The 17138-nt window shown below is 42.1% G+C and overlaps 1 protein-coding gene across 1 annotated transcript in view; it reads left to right on the top strand.

The window, feature by feature from the left end:
* Positions 1-16415, top strand: part of RAB8B (RAB8B, member RAS oncogene family) — a 67193-nt gene extending 50778 nt beyond the window's left edge. Inside the window, exons 3-8 of the mRNA XM_080934141.1 lie at positions 688-748; positions 6524-6601; positions 7934-8023; positions 9493-9558; positions 11971-12021; positions 12450-16415. Coding sequence (XP_080790267.1) covers positions 688-748; positions 6524-6601; positions 7934-8023; positions 9493-9558; positions 11971-12021; positions 12450-12542 — 439 coding nt within the window. The 3' untranslated portion in view covers positions 12543-16415. The remainder of the gene's footprint in view (positions 1-687; positions 749-6523; positions 6602-7933; positions 8024-9492; positions 9559-11970; positions 12022-12449) is intronic.
* Positions 16416-17138: the final 723 nt, after the last annotated feature.

The raw sequence follows: 17138 nt of genomic DNA, 5'->3' as shown, positions 1-17138 counted from the left end.
TTTCTTGAGTGTGTCCGTGTGAAGCCCACCCATGCTCCCCTCACACAGCCCTTTGCTAGGCAGGTGCCCTCCTGTCGAGCCATGCTCCCTTCCCAGAGCGCGTGTTTCAGCAGCATGCTGTCAGCTCGAAAGGAGGAATAGCTGAGAGCTTGTGTCATGTTGAGATGTTTGTGTTTCATCTTTAGAGACTTGGAGAATGATGTTGGACTCCAGGTTCCTGTGTAATTAACTGCAGGCTGTGCTCTGAGAATGTTCTGGAAAAGGCATGTTTTGTTCTTCTCTGCTGAGCAGAATGCATGTCGTCTTTCACTTGTTTGCTCTGTGCAGAAATCACACATTCGTCAAGAAAGCAAAATGCCCCATCATGTAGCACTTACAGACAGGTTATTGCTGTCTCTGGGAGTCCAAGAATTTAGAGCTATTCTCCGTCTCCTCCCACATCCCAGTTCCTAGTGGAACCTTTGTATTTTCTCATTGTTGCTTTTACCAACAAGTCCGAGTTTTCCATCTGGGTCTTGGTGAGTTCTGTGGCCACTGCTGCCTCCAGCTCTCAAGCACAATGTGCCGTCTTTGTGTGTGTTCTTCTTTTCCCTGCTACACTGCACTGCAGGCAGATCAAAATTTTATCTGCTGGGACGTGTGTGGCTGGTAACTTAAAACCTTGCCTTTCTTTGTTTCAAATTTTAGGGACACAGCGGGCCAGGAACGATTCCGAACAATTACAACAGCATACTATAGAGGAGCCATGGTGAGTGTGTTTTGGGGGTTCTAACCCTTCAGGGGAAAATAAAACACAGGTATTCATTGACTATGATTATGAAGCTAGAGCCTAGAACCACTGCATTCACCATGGCTGGCGTGGTCCTAGAAGCCTGATGGGGCAAACGAGGGGTACAGAGAAGCCGGGAGCTGTGGCCCTTCCTCTCTTTGCTGGAGCAGCACTTACAAGAGCGTTGATTATGGACAGAGGAGTGGGGCTAGCTTGTCTCAGTGGGAGGTCTCATTATGGGAGCAGTTCAGTGAGCAGTAAACATCTGAACGAGGAATCTGTGGTCTCCATCCTGGACACGCAGCGTTCACACACAGACCGGAGAAAGGCTTTGCCAGGTCCTTGGGCCTGACCTGGGGAAGGCTTGCTCATTGCTATTAAGATCACTTGAGAGCAGTCTCAGAAGGCCCTAGCCCCTGAGACTAGGTGTTCATTTCCTGTTCCCTGTGTCCCTCAGCACTGTAGCCAAGTCACCCTGCATCCTCTCCAGCCCCGCCACCCGGCCTTACATGCCGCTCATGTCTCTGGAGTCTCACCCACTGACTAGAAATGGCTGAGTGACTTATAACTGTAGAGGACTTGGCTGCCAAGGCCCTTCTTGGCTACTCCTGGCCATGCCCTTCTTGTCATGGCTCCATTACATACTGTCTTTTGTCCTCACATGCTTCTCAAATGCATACACAATGCCCGTTGGTCCTGGCAGGACTTATTGCTGCTGGGAGCACAGTGGTGGAAAAGCAACTCAGAATCACGGGTGTGTGAGCTATGCTGGGCTGTCAGGCCCACATTAGAGCTTTCAGCGCTAGCTTTTAGGTCCGAGTCTGGGGATGTAGCTCAGTGGTAGAATTTGTGTTTAACATTCTTGGTGTTAGATCTCTAGCACCAAAAACCAAATAAGTTAAGTAGGCATAAGCCAAGCCCAAGTTTGAGCCTTGAATTTTGATGAAACCTGGCCCAACAGACTCTGAAAGCTAAACCATTAAGCTCATGGGGCCCTTGGCAGGTTGTAGGGCACAGCCATTGTGACTCTGGTAGTCAAGAGAATTAGAGTTGAAGGGTATGTGGCTATCCTTTGTGTCCAGAAAGATGTGACCGAGGTCCACAGGTCCTTCCACCATCGTACTGTCACCCCTCAATTCCCCTTGTCCACCATTATCTGAGTATCAGTAACTTATTCCTTCCACGTAAGATTGAAGATCCCTTTTAACACTACAGCATACCACTGCCCATTTAATGTGCTCTTCCACTCGGCCTGGTGGTACTATCTCAGGGTTTCTATGGCTGTGTTAAAGCATGGTGACCAAAGTCAACTTGGGAAAGAAGGCATTTATTTTCCCTTATAACTTGTAGTTCTATCATCCAGGGAGGCTGGGCTGGAACTCAGGGCCATCGAGATGGAGAAGTTATGTTCACTTGCTTGGTCCTCATGACATGCTCAATTTGCTTTCTTATGCACCTCAGGACCACCTCCCCATCTCCCAGTGGGCTGAACCCTCCCACATCAACCCTCATTAAGAAAATGCTCAGCAGGCTTTCTGTATAGGCTGATCTTACAGAGATTCTTAGGAGGCTGGAGAGATGGGTCAGCAGTTAAGAGCACTGACTGCTCTTCTAGAGGTTCTGAGTTCAATTCCCAGCAAGAGAATCTTCAATTGAGATTCCCTCCTCTCAGATGAATCTAGCATATATCAACTTGGAAAAAAAAAAAACAAAAACAAAAACAAAACACCAAACTTAAAACAAACTTGCCAGAACAGATAACTTTAAGATTGTAGAGTTTTCATTATAACGACAGTGGTTGCTGCTCTCTTATTTTGCTTAGATTGGAATCTGAGGGAAGGGACTCCTGTGGGGTTCAGGGATATATTTGTTGATGTTTGTTTCTCTCAGGGAAGATGAAAAAGAACATTTTAACAGGTAAAGTTTGGTATAGTACACAGGTAACTTGGATTAGAAGTATCTTAGACACAGGAGTGTTTCTGTTGACCAGTGTTTTCTATTTGGGGGCTAGCTGGTCATGCTGTTCCCACATTCCTTCTCCCTTGAGAGCAGGCAGGAACACTACCTGTGAAGCAGGTGTCTCCCTTGGCTGTTTAGCTCTATCTAGTTCATGGTGTGAAGAAATAGGTCTGTGGGATGTGTTACTTAGTTTAGACTCAAGGATTATCTGGCTTCCTCATGTTCCTTTGGCCTCATCTTCCTTCCTGTCTCTTCATACGGTTACGATCACTGCTATGCGGGACAGTATCAGCTTTTCCATTCTAAAGGAGGGATCATGTTTTACTTTCCCTTTTTGTTTTGCTGTGTACAGTGTTAGTTCCTGACATGTAGATACTCAGTACATAGGTGCTGACAGTGTGGATCAGTGGAAGCCTCTCGAGGAAATGCTCTTCTGTTGAAGTCTTGGGTCTCTCAAGCTGTATGTGTCAGTGAGCTGTAGGGCTCTTGTGTTTGCTCTTGAGTATGCTGTTCCCTGTCGGATCAGACGTGTGATGTTCTTCTGGAGTCTGTCACTATGTAGATGTCTTGGTTTTGTTTTAAACATGTCAGCAACTTTACAGGCTTTCTCAAGTTCCTGCTGCCTTCACAACAAACCTTGATTGAACAATTAGGCTGCAAGGGAAAGAGGGCCATATTATTACATCATTGTTTTTTCTCATAGACCAACAGCCTTTTCTGAATTCTTAGGCAACAGTTCTCACTGTAGAGTATTCTAGATCCATAAACTTTAACTGGTGTACTTAATTTTTATTTCTAGCAGATCCATATTGATTTTCCAAACACAGGAAATAGAGAAAAGGCTTTTGCCATTGAAATCAAGGAGGTGAGCTGGTAATAAATAGAGGCTGTTTGTTGAGTCCTAGGCTCTGGGATCAGCGCTTTAGAAATGGCGTCTCAGTAGCTCCCCAGAGCAGCTCATGTTAGAGATGGAGAAGGCTAAAACACTGCCCTCCAGACTCTCCCTAGTTACACAGTAGCACCTGAGCTATGAGCCTCTGACTCTCACACCACCCTGTGCTACCAAGGAAAGGGACATTTGAGGCAGACAGGACATATGATAGAGCTTGATTAGTTAACCCAAAGGATAATAACACTACAGAGATTACTTGATTAATTTTAACTGTAGATAAATACCACAATAATTATTATTCTTTTATTGTGGTAAATTATAGGTAGCATAAAACTTAAATACTTTTTTATTTTAAAATGTGAACCTTTTCATTTTATTTTTTTTACAGTACATAGCTAAAGTAAAATGTGCATTTGAGGCGAGGAGGGGTGGGGCAAAGGAGAATCTTGCTTGTCATTCTAACAACAGTACGCCTTTGCTTCCAGAACTCATGAGGCATACATACGCAGGTCTCTGTGAGTTGGAGGCCAGCCTTCTATATATAGGAAGCTCAGGTCAGCCAAGGCTACATAGTGAGACTCAGTCCAAACAAACAAACAAACAAACAAACAAATAAATAAATATTTTCTCCCTGGATGTTAAAAAGTGAATTTAAGTGATACACACACACACACACACACACATCTTTAAAAATGTCAAGAAATCACCCTAAATCCTACTAATATGAGATAATTTTTTGTCTTGTTATTATTGTTTTTGTTTTGTTTTGTTGAGAGAAGGTTTCTCTGTGTAGCTCTGGCTGCTCTGGAACTCATTCAGTAGACCAGTCTGGCCTCAAACTCAGATCTGGCTGCCTCTGCCTTCCAGTGTTGGGATTAAAAATGTCCACCACCACCGCCCAGCTGAGAGATAACTTAATGTTTTTTACTTCCTGGCTTTTTTGTCTGTGTTTTATGTGACTTGTATATATTTGGAGAGTTGGAAGGAAGTTTGTGTAGGACTTTGCTGTGGAATTTAATTCTGAGGACAGTGAGGGTACTGCAAATGTTTGAACATTGACTGATGACTGTGTTCACAGAGAAGAGGCTAGAGGTTCGGAATGAAAGCAGGAAGGCTGGCTCAGCAGCTCCAGGAAAGCTAACCAAGGCGAATCTAATAAGCTAGTGCATGGAAAGAGTCATGGCATCTCCAGGACCTGGGGACTGGCTAGGAAGGAAACACCCAGGAGTTGGCGCGGCTGCCTGGTTTTATGGCCTTTACAACAAGGCAGTGCAGGAAAAGCAGAAGACTGGGATGAACGTACACCCTACTTCACTTATGAGAATCTGTGGTGACTATAGGGATCCCTAACAGCTGCTATCTAGACCCTGTTCACTAAAGACTGTCTGGCCCTGTTTGCCTGTTTGAACCCATCTTGTCTCTCTCCCCAGTAGATCTATCTGTGTATCTTGCTAAGCTTTCCTTGAGTCAGTTGAGTGTATCCTGGACCTTTAATGACAGAAAGCTATTCATCCTCTCCCCTGCAGCCCCCATCCATTCATTTTGCTATGTGACAGGTACCATGGGCTCTTTTGTCACCAGCCCTATCCCCTTTGTCAGATTAACTCTATTAGGTCCTCATGCCTTGGCTGTAATTGTTTTCCCAGAGAAACTGTCCCTCACTGCTTGAATCATGTCACCAGATAAGATGATGTCCCAGGTGTTTTTTGTTCAAAGTTCCCCATGCTTCTTTGTAGCAATTGCATAGTTAATTGTATATTGGTCTGTTTTCTTTGCTTTGTTGTTGTTGTTGTTGTTGTTAAAGAAAAGAAGGGATCTTGGTTTTCCTGTTCACTACATAACCTACTTAAGTATAGTGTTTGGCACATAGTAGATACTTAACAAATTCTTGGGAGTTTGTAGGTTTTTTAAAGTGGGGTCTGTGTATGTGTAGATATCTTAAATAAAGTTTTACTGTGTAGCCCAGGCTGGCCTGAAATCTGCTTCCTGAGTATTACTATTTCAAACATGTACACAGCCTTAGAGTCAGTATCTCTGTGTATCTATCTACTCTCTTACAATGCTGGAGAGCAAGCCTGGAGTCCTTGCCCATGCTAGGCAAGCACTGTACCCCTGGACCACCAGCCCACCACACATTACCGAATGGATTGATACTTAGTAGTGAAGAATGTCCTAGAGATGCCATGACTCAGTGTTTTCAGAGCCTGACCTCTTCTCATGCACTAGCTTATTAGATTCTCCTCAATTTGCTTTCCTGGAACCGTTGCCCTGGTCTTCAGCTGTCTTCCTGTTTTCATCCTTAACCTCTTCAGTCTTTTTTCTGTAAGAGCATCCATAATCAGTTCTCGTGGTACTGTTTGGATACTTAACATAGAGGTAATCTTTAAAAACATGATGGCAATGCCTTTAGTTAACGCAAGTACTAAATGCATTATATTTTCATGATTATTAGTGTTAAACAAATGGTAACATTATGATTAGCCTGTACTGGAATAAAAAATATCTTTAAAAAAAAGTATGGTCTCTGTGTCCGTAGGGGGAGTAAGAACAATAATTTCCATTTGTAATGAGCAAGTGTGTCCTGGAAATGCACTTCCTCTGAGCAGTAACTGACTGACTGTCTCAGCCAGGTGGTGCCGACCATCATCCCCTGAGGTCAGGCAGAAAGAGCGGTTCACATTCCCACTGCTGCTAGTCCACTAAATCAACCATGAACACGCTAACAGTTAGACACACAGTATCACCAGAGTGAAAGTCATTTGGTTGTGCCTCTGTGTTTTTCAAACTTATTCTGAATTCCTCTTTAAAGACCAAAACAGACAAAAGAGAGACAGGTAGGCATGCCCTGCATTGAGAGCTGTTAGTATATGAAGTATGACATGAAGCCTTTTTTCCTCCCACAGGGAATTATGCTGGTCTATGACATCACCAATGAAAAATCCTTTGACAATATTAAAAATTGGATAAGAAACATTGAAGAGGTGTGTATAGAAGGAAAGGGGCAATGCTTTCAGAAGCCTGCTGGGGACATGTGGCAGGCTGTTGCTTTCTCTGAGAGGTGACGGAGCTACTGAGGAACAGAATGAGCAAGAGAGGCCACCCTGTCCACTGAGGGAAAGGGGAGCACCTAGATCCCCAGTGGTGCCGGGAGACTGCTGTCTATAGACAGTGGACCGAGGAACGTTTCTACATTTAAACGCAGGTCAGAGCTTAGATACAACATAACTCAGGCCCCTGTTCTGCACCGAGGAAACAGGCAAGGAAAAAGTGACTTGAGACAGAGCCACAGCTAAGATGTCTGAGTCCTCGCTTCACCAGCAGCAGTGAGGGTACTTCTGCAACTTTCTTGCCTTTCTAACATTTAATCCTCCTTAGATATTTGAAAATTGGGTTAGTTCTAGGATAGTTGGTATTGTTTTCTTTAAAACCTCCACAGCATTTCAGAAAAAACTGATATGCTTTGTAAAACATATGATGTGGTAGGAGGGTTGCCTTAGAGGGCCCACGCTGAGGCATCCCCCCAACAGGTCTAGTATAAAATGAAGTTTATTTGGAGGCATGTGAAGGGGGGTTGAGAAGGGAATAGAGACAGAGAAAGAGAGGGGACAGAGAAGACAGAGAGAGAGAGAGAGAGAGAGAGAGAGAGAGAGAGAGAGAGAGAGAGAGAGAGAGAGAGAGAGGAGAGAAAGAAGAGGCTGGCCTAAAACAAGCTGGGGGGCAGGGGGATTGGCAGGGAAGGCCAGAAAGAGAGGTCAGAGAGAGCTTGAGAGGCCAAACAGTCCTTTTATAGCAAGCCAGGCTGTTACCTGGTTGTTGCTAGGTAACTGTTGGGCAGAGCCTAGGAGAAATGTCTATTTGCTAACACTGACTAGGAGATAACACGTTTGAGTGAGCCCATCCATAGTGGATCTTTCCAAATCGTTCAGAACCCAGACCACTTTCTCTGCTGGATGACTCGGTACTTATATGGTTTTTTGTTTTGTTTTGTTTTTGTTTTTTGTTTTTGTCTTTGACTAGGCTTATTGTTTGATAAGTTTGACTGTTACTTAGCCATAAGATCTATTTATTGTATGAGTTATGAGAATGGTGCGAGCCTTTGGAGGAAATGTTTGCATGGGTGCTGTGGAGGCTCTGAGCTAAAGTCATTCTTCCTTCTATCTTTAAACTTCTCTCTGACTGGGCCATATGCTGAGTGAAGGGTGGTCTTGTCATTGAACACACATTTCTGACAGGCTGGGATTCTCCCACTGAGTTGTTATGGACTTTCTCAGGCTGTTTTTCTAGTTTTCATAGGCACTGTTCTTACCCTGCAGCATGCCTCTTCGGACGTTGAAAGGATGATCCTGGGGAACAAATGTGACATGAACGACAAAAGACAAGTGTCGAAAGAAAGAGGGGAGAAGGTAAGAAAGGAAGAGGGGAGAAGGTAAGAAAGGAAGAGGGGAGAAGGTGAGCTGAGCCGGTGGGTAAAGAATGAGGCCCACTCCCATTTGTTTTCTTAGTAAATACCTGACTATCAAACAGCAGTGAGAAGTCATCTGTACTTGAACAGTGGGAATTGGTATCACACACACACACACACACACACACACACACACCCCCCCCCCCCGTTTATACCAACCAGTCATGACTCACCTCTAAAGAATCGGCAGGGATACACATTGGCCTTTCTTAAGAGCCCTGCAGCTTTGAGTTCAGGCTCTTTTTTTTTAGATCTGTGTGAAAAGCTCAGCTTTGAAGTTAAGATAATTCAGTTTTTGAAAAAATATACTAAGGTAGGTGAAATTTCAACCACAATCACTTTCCAGTGCATTGTTTTTCTAAAAGTTTAGTACAGGTTAGCTGCTGCTCATAAGGGTGACATTTACAGGCCTGTCTGCCTTAAGTCTTTAGAGCAAACAATTATACATACATATTCCTGTGGTATTTTCTCAGTTCTTGAGAAGGTTTTCTGTTTTAAGTCTGGAACTTTTCTCCAGTGATAGGTGCAAAACATGTTTTGTTTTTCAGTCTGACTATCAACTTTCTCTTAAAAATCTAATTTAATTTGAGTATTGTTAGATGGATGGGGACTCTGAGAAGAGATGGAAATTAAAAAGAGTTCACATTTGTTGTTACTGATAGGCTATTTCTCCACCAGTGAAACCAGCCAATCCAAGCTAGATTAGCTTATATTAATGGCAGGTTTATTGAGAAGCTGCTCTCAGGTGAGTTCACTAGCCTCAAGGCTTGAGGCCAGGGGAGTTGCCAGGAGTAGACCAGCTGAGGGGTTGGGGTGGGATGGAGTGGTAAGAGAAAGAGAGAAAGGGTGTACACAGAAGAGAAGGAGAGAAGGGTGGGGGAGAGGGATGGGGAGAGAGTGATGTTTGGATTATGTAGGGAAGAGTCTCTGGGAGAAGGGCAGGCAGCCCCTGAGCTGGAGAATTCAGTCAGGGAGCTGGGTACCAGGTAGGAACTAAGGGATGCTGGGAGAACCTGGAGGCCACATCTGCTTTGATATGTAAAATAAGCACCTCAGTCTCGTCCTGGGGTTCATTCAGAGAGGAGAATGGATGGTTACATGGAGAGCTCTGCTCTCAGAGACTCAGGAATCCTGAGCTGGTGCTAAGGGTGAAACTCCATCTGGTGGGTTTTCTTGTGTGTTTTAGAAACCCACAAGTACAACAGCACAAATTTCTAACATAATATTTTAAGTCGATGCTGTGTCATTTTTAGACCAGGTTAAACTGTAAAATGTAAAACATAGTACAAGAAAACAAAAAATTGAAAACCATAGGAGTTCTGGCATAGACGATTGAAAAATGTAAAATCTAGTAAGTGCTTTGTACATCCAAGCCATTTTCGCTAAATTTGATTTTTGTTTGTCTTTCAGTTAGCAATTGACTATGGGATTAAATTTTTGGAGACAAGTGCTAAGTCGAGTACAAATGTAGAAGAGGTAAGGAATGGGGGTACTAGGAAACCTCCGGTGTCCTTTTGTGCCTTGGGCTTTTACGTGGGCAGCCTCCACATGGGTTATGTCAAAATTGCTCAATTAAGGTTCTCGGGAGAGAAGAGATACAAGTTCATCTTAAGTTCAGAGAAGCCCTTTGGGAGGTTGGGAACACAGACTCCAGTGTCCTCTGTCATTTGTCATCACCCTGTAGCAGACAAGCTGAATCACTTGAAGCAAATTGCTGTGTCTTGAATGTTGTCCCTGTGTGTACACATTTGAAGTAGATTGTGCAAAATACTGCAATGCTTTTAGTAGATATAAAAAACACTGATTTTCATAGATTAGTCATAATAGATTTTCATTACATTAGTTATTAAAGTCAGATTGGGAGGGCGGTGCTGGCAAGATGGCTCAGAGGGTGAAAGAGCTTGCCAGGGACCCTGAGCTTGAGTTCTAGGATCCCAGTCCTCTGACTACTATGTTTTTGCTATGGAAAAAATACCCATATACACAAACATAATAAGGAAATAAGGTGTAATAATTTTTAAAGATCATTGAAGGTTTTTAAAGAGAAGATACAAACTATAGTTTATGATTAATTTAAAAAATACACAGAATATCATCGATATTTCTACTTTGTAAAGAAAACCTGGCATAGAAAACTCTAGATGATCTGTTTTCTTAACATGTAGTAGGAGTTGGGACTGTACCTGATGATCCGGACGGTGTTCTAACCAAGCTAATGATCCGGACGGTGTTCAAGCTAAGCTTCTAGATCTTAGACTCTTCACTCTTTTCTCCTTACCAAGACTAAATGGCCTTAGTAGTCACTGGAAACTGCCACAGATTTTCTTTCCTTAAAATACCCAGCACTCATGTTCTAAATTGGCTCCTGAGTGTTGAGAAACAGAATAACTACCACTGATTTATTTCCATAGGCATAGATATAATGAAAACAAAAAAGAAAAGAAAAGCAGGTTTCCTTCTGCTATGGAAGCATTCCTTGCACCAAAAGACAGGTGTTTTTTTATGCCTGCCCCTTCACACCCGTCATGGCCACAAAATGAAATTCATACCTCTGTGGAAACAAAGTAAAAATAATGACAGATTTTAAAAAAAAGAGTGATTTGGGTTTTCTTGGCTTCCTTTAAACTGATTTCCACAGGGGTGGGGGCATTGGGGGTAGGGTTTAGCTGGGTTCTAAGAACCAGCAGTTTTGAAGTATTAAGGCATACTTAGCTATTCCTCAGAAGGGGTTAGAAAGAAAAGGTAGAGGTTTTCATGAAGTAGATGGTAGAGCTATAGTTTACTACATAATTGTTCATTCACTTATTAAATAGAGTCAAGCAATGTGCTGCTGAATGTTATTTTTATGTCATCTTGACAAGCTGAAAGTCATGAGAACAGGAGACCTCAATTAATAAATGCCTCCATAAAATCAGATTATAGGCAAGCCTGTAAAGCATTTTGTTAACTAGAGATTGATGGGGATGTGTTTTATAGACCAAGGTTATGTTTTATAGAGCATGGTATGATTCAATGGGAGCAGGTACCTCGTGAGTCCATGCTCAGACACACCCCCATCCCTAGGTACCAGCCATACCTATCATAGGATAGAGTTTATTTGGGGGTATGGAAAGGGAGTAGAGGCAGAAAAGGGGGGGGGAGAAAAGAGGCTGCCCGGGAACACATGGAGAGAGGCAAGGAGGGGAGAGGGAGAAATGGGTCAGAGAGAGAAAGGCCAAATAGTCCCTTTTATAGCAGGCCAGGCCTACCTAGCTTTTGCCAGGTAACTGTTGGGTGGAGCCTAGAAGGAATGCTAACACAGCCCACTGTGGATGGTGCCATTCCTGGGTTGGTAGTCTTGTTTTTTTATAGGAAAATAGGCTGAGCAAGCCATGGGGAACAAATCTGTAAGCAGCACTTCTCCATGGCCACTGCATCAGCTCCTGCCTCCAGGTTCCTGCCATGCTTGAGTTCCTGTCCTGACTCCCTTTGCTGATGAACTGTGACATGGGAGTGTAAGCTTCATGAACTCTTTCCTCCCCAAGTTTCTTTGGTCATGGTGTTTCATTACAGCAATAGTAACCTTAATAAGACAAATATCTGGGCCAGAGGCCAAATCCTTTCCCTATGGGAACAGAGCCCCTGTCCTGTTCTTGGTTTACTGAGGAAGCTACTCATATTAGAAAGTTGTGGCAGACCTACTTGCATAAAATATCTGATGGATGTATGACAGTGTAACAACAGAAAATAAATGATGGACCTGAAAAAGCACACAGCTTGGGAATGCTGAGATTTTAGTTATACCTTCATTCCAACTAAAAATCCTGAGGGGCATATTGTCAAATAATAAAAATTCTATATTTCTATTTTAAATATAACTATTAATAATATTTTTTGTTTTACCTCTAGGCATTTTTTACACTTGCACGGGATATAATGACAAAACTCAACAGAAAAATGGTTTGTACTACTTACAGTTTTTTGTTTGTGTTGTTTTTTAAGATTCATTTTAACATGGGTCCTGATTAAAATTATCTTCCTTCTATTAACAATTCTTCTTCTTCTAAGTGGATTGTCTACTGTGTTATCCCTATCTTTATCTTTGATACCCTTCAGGCCATGGCTGAAATTGCTTTGAACTAGATATAGAACATCCTACCTAACCCCTGATTAAAACAGAAGTGCTAACGAGTCTATGAATGTCTTTCTCTTTTTAATTCGCTACACCCAAAGAAGACGATTGTGCTGAGACTTAACTAATTTCCCTTCTGGTAGAACTTTGCACTGAGGACACAGTGAGCACAGATGAGAGTTGCAGCTTGTGTTCCCCACAAAGTACAAACCATGAAATCCTTGTTTCCTTAGCAACTTCATACTCTGTTTTTCAGAATGACAGCAGTTCATCAGGAGCAGGTGGGCCGGTGAAGATAACAGAAAACCGGTCTAAGAAGACCAGTTTCTTCCGCTGTTCTCTGCTTTGATGAACCCCTTCCTTCTGAGAGACTGCAGAATGCCTAGAGGGCCCTTCCCTGCCTCTCTGAGAGCACAGGCTATCCAGCCTCAGAGTCACCTTGCCCGGCTGCTGCGGAGAGTACCCCAGAACTCTGACCTCTCAACACAGACCACCAAGTGGATTCCATCCCTGTGGCCTAGCAAAAGAGCAGGCTCCTTTCCTTAAAAATGGAAGCAATGATGTGGAGACACACGTAGAACCTAACTGGCTTTTCCTTGTTTTACTGCCTGTCTTGGAAGCTGCTGTCTTTCTTTGCACTTGAGTGTCAGCCTTTCCCTGGTACAGCATAATCTTAGACTCTTAACTGAGCACTTTAGTGGCATGAAGTTCTAGACTTCTATATTTGGGGATGTTTAAAGATGGCAGAGCATTAAATAGAGGTTGACCTGCTAAAATTAAAGGATGGTTAGCCTGGGTCACATGGCCAGAAGTTCTTCTGTTGGTAGCATTTATTGAAGGGCTTTGATTTGTAGTATTCCTAAAACTCATTAAATTTGGTAACTCTTTAAAACTTATAAAAGTGCCCATCTATCCAGAGGCCATGGTATTGTCATCTTTTCAGGGGGTGATCAGCTGGGTTCACCCCTGAGTAGCTCTGTCCCTTTTGAAGTTGGCTGCCCTGCCTCGTCTGTGGAAACAGCCTCTGGAAAGCATTGCAGCCTCACTACTGGAGGGTGTGACTTGCTGTCATTGTTTGCTTCTCTAAAACCCATAGCATATGCAACACTGTTGTCTGCCTGTGAGCGTCACGAGCTGCCATCTCACATAGGTAGAGACGTGGCCATCATGGCTTCCTTTCCACATCCACCTGTGGTCTTGTCACATTAGAATATGGAGATATTCTTTCTGAGTTTCACCCATTAGCTTATATTACCCAGTTCCTAACCATAATCCCTATCTGTAAGAGTTAACAAAGGTTAAGTTTAGATTTTAATTTGCATAAAACATACATATATGGAGAGAGATCAAACATGTTGATATAACTAACATACAGCTAGCTGTTGGTAATGCTGAAAGTAATGATTTGTTGTTGTTGTTGTTGTTCTATCTGGGGTTTTAAAAACAGTAATTTAGACCTAGCACATTCTCCAGAAAGCTTGTCTTTTCAATAGAGCACATAGGTTCAGGTGTCAGCTTTCAAAGAGCCATTGTTGGGTGTCTAAGACCCAGCTCTGTGTGTTTAGGTTTGTCGTTAGAGAAGCGGTGTGACCATCCAGGCCAAAGCCTTCACCCACCAAAGGCTTCACTGCCTTTCTCACCAAAAGCTGGTTCTGATGGTTTTGTGGATGAAATGAGCACACTGGGACGGGGAGGGTATTTAGTGTTTAGTGTTCTGACAGCAGCAGTCACTCCCTCTCTTGCGCTGTACTTCAGGCGGCTGTGGACATGGGTGTCTGATCACATGGACAGTTCTGTCTCAGATTAAGGCTGTGCTGCCAGTGCTTGGACAGTCAGGCCTTCCATCTGCTGAAAAGCTCAGAAGCATCCCAATGGCTGCAAGTAGACCAGAGTTGTTTTTGGTGGATATGCTGACTTTACTGTTGACAAACTTCAGCCTTTTCTTCTTTTTTCCTAGTTACCTATTGGCGTAAACCACACATTACTGCCCTTGTGCAAGCAGTTCACTCACTGAGAACTGAGTGCAAGTCTAACATCATGAAATTAAATACATTTTGAAAAGAACCAGTATTTTCTTATAAATGTCTTATTACTGCTTTTCTGGAAAAAAAGTTCAAGTAGTTACATTGGTCACAAAGTACTTTGCAAAAAGCACAGGTCGTGACACCACAACATACGAATGTAATTCTCTTAGCATTTACCTCTGACTGTTTGGTGTCTTAACACTTCGGTTTCTATCTCAGGGGTTGTCTGCAAACCAAAACTGACATGCGCTGTGGTCAGCCTTTTCTTCTTGTTTTAAAAACAAACAAACAAACAAACAAAACAAAAACAGAATGCTTTGCTTTTGATATCTTCACTCTTTTCGTGTCTTCCGTGGGCTAATCGTCTCCATGAACTTTGAAAGAGCCTATAAATGTAGGTGAGACTAAAGTGCTCTTTGAAGCAGCAGCAATCGGGAGTATATCCTTGTTATATAGAAATACGTTGTTCTTGCTATTTTCTTACATTTAACTTTGCTAAATTGTATATCATTTGAACTCAGACCATAGGAAATTCCCTTTCTGCATGGTAGAAACAACCCAACAAATAGTCTACTTTGCTTAATAATGTACATATGGTGCATTATTTTTTCTATTTGTAGATGAATTTAGTGACAGATAATTGTCTGTTCCCTGCTGAGACTGAAGATATCTAGGTGTGTGTGTGTGTGTGTGTGTGTGTGTGTGTGTGAGAGAGGGGGGGGGAGAGGGAGAAATGTGCTCATTTCTGTGGTCTTCTGGATGGGGTGCATAGAGATTCTTGCAGCAGTATTAGTGGTTCAGTGGCTGCACTTTATTATTGTGCTAATTTTTAATGATTGGACTCAATTTTTCAACTAGAGCCTGAGGGTATCAGACAGTAAAATGTACTGTATATAAGTAGCATGTGAATCAGTTGATTGTGAACTGTTCCACTGGGAACTTGTACATCTGCCTCTGTGCTTCAGGCAGATGACAACAAAGTGGTCTACCTGTGCATCAGTTGCTGCCACAGGCCATCTACTGTTCATGTGGACATTTTATGCAGTCTTTGTTATAAATTTCCTGAAGACTATGCTCTTTACTTTGAAGGACTATTTTTTTTTAATTATACCTCATTTAGCTAATATTCTAATAACCAGTAGACAGCAGTGAGCCAGCCTCTAAGCATCAAACAAATTTAGGCTGCATGTTTTGGTTTGTTTTGTCTTGTTTTAACTGGAGGGAAAGAGAAATACTTTGGAATAAAGCATGTATGTCAATACCCAGTAGCATACCAAAATATTACTTTCCTGTCCATCCATCAATGAATTTAACTGTGCAATATACATGGGTTGTTCTGCAGTTTACAAGTAAGAAATCATAACTGCATTTTTCAAGTTCCAATGCTGAGAAATCTGTATTGTGGCTTATAAAGTGTCTTCCTATTAGCAGTAAAAGGACAAATTAGGCAGACTTTCTTTTCAAGCTTATGACTTAGATTCTTTTAGAAATATAGTTCTTAATCTTTAAAAATGAGATTCTAAGCCTAGAATTTTAAAATCACATTTCATCTTTATGGTTTTAAAATTTTCAAATTTTCTACAATTCCATTTTGTAGACCTAAGGACAGCTAAACAAAACCCCCCCTTTATCATTCTCATCACATCCAGTGGCAGAGAGGACTGTCTGAGAATGAAGTCCCGTGATTCAGAAGGACATAGCAGGTCAGGATACACTAATAAAAGTTGTGAATGTGTGTAGATTAGAAAGAATCTAAAATGACTGAGGACAGAAATGGGGATCAGCAAGCATTTGTTTTAAGGATTTTCCAGATTTTACTTTGTATCTTGAAGTATGTGCCATATGCCAAGAACTAACAGAACTCAATGTTTTATCTTTGTACTCTTTTCCTTTCCCAAAGTGAACGTAGTGGCGGTTCATTCCTGTGGCCTTACAGATGGGGTTGTCTTGACTGCCTGCAGCTGACACTGCAGTCCCTCTAATGCAAAATGCCATGAATTGTCTGATGTCATGCCCCACCATGGGGGCCGTGGAGTTTCTTCATAGACTTCACCTTGTGTACTTACACATATTTTATTTTGCGTCAGCGGCTTACGGTGGAAAGCTCCTGTGGATAGTATGGGCCTACCATGTGCTCGTCTAAAGTCAGTTCATTAACTGTACTGATACTGATGTTGTTTTTTAAAAATGAATTTTATCCAGGTGAACTTTTTTTTACAATAATGTTCGTCAAAAATAAAAACTACATGGTGAAAATGTTTATGACTCTTAAGTGGATTTTACAATTTAGAATATGGATTTTAAATCATATTTTAATTGGTCTATGTTCATTTTACATAATAGTGAGTTTCATAAGAACATTTTAATGCAAGTCTAGAAGGTATGTCAAGTGTATTACCTCCCTATACTCTCAGCCTTCCCATCTTTTCCTCCCTCTTCCATTCGTCCCTTTATTACCTTGGACAGATGTCATATAAACATACAGTTTTATGTACCAACATAAACTCTAGGATCCATAAATGAGGAGAAACATCTAATATTTATCTAAGGCTGACTTAATTCTCTTAATAGTTATATTCATTTTCTTGCAAATGACGACGCTGTCTGTGGCTGGGACAAAATGTGTATGTGCTACATTTTCTTTATCCATTCCTCTGTAGTTGGACACCTAGATTGGTTTAAACGACTCAGCTACTGTGAACAGTACTGCAGTAAACACCTATAAGCAACTGTCTCTGTGATGTTTCCTTAGAGTGGTTCAGGCAGCTGGGTCACATGGAATATCTACTTTAAAGTTTTTGAGGAACCTCCACACTAACGTAGTTGACATTCCTACCAACAGTGTCTAAGAGTCCCCTGCCAGCATATATTTTTTCTTTTCTCCTTTTTTTTTTTTTTTAAAAGATGGTCTCCTTGTGTAC

Source organism: Micromys minutus (genome assembly GCF_963924665.1).
Source record: "Micromys minutus genome assembly, chromosome: 21".
Taxonomy (NCBI): domain Eukaryota; kingdom Metazoa; phylum Chordata; class Mammalia; order Rodentia; family Muridae; genus Micromys; species Micromys minutus.
Note: the sequence above shows the minus strand (reverse complement) of the source record. Positions and strands in the feature narration are given on the sequence as shown.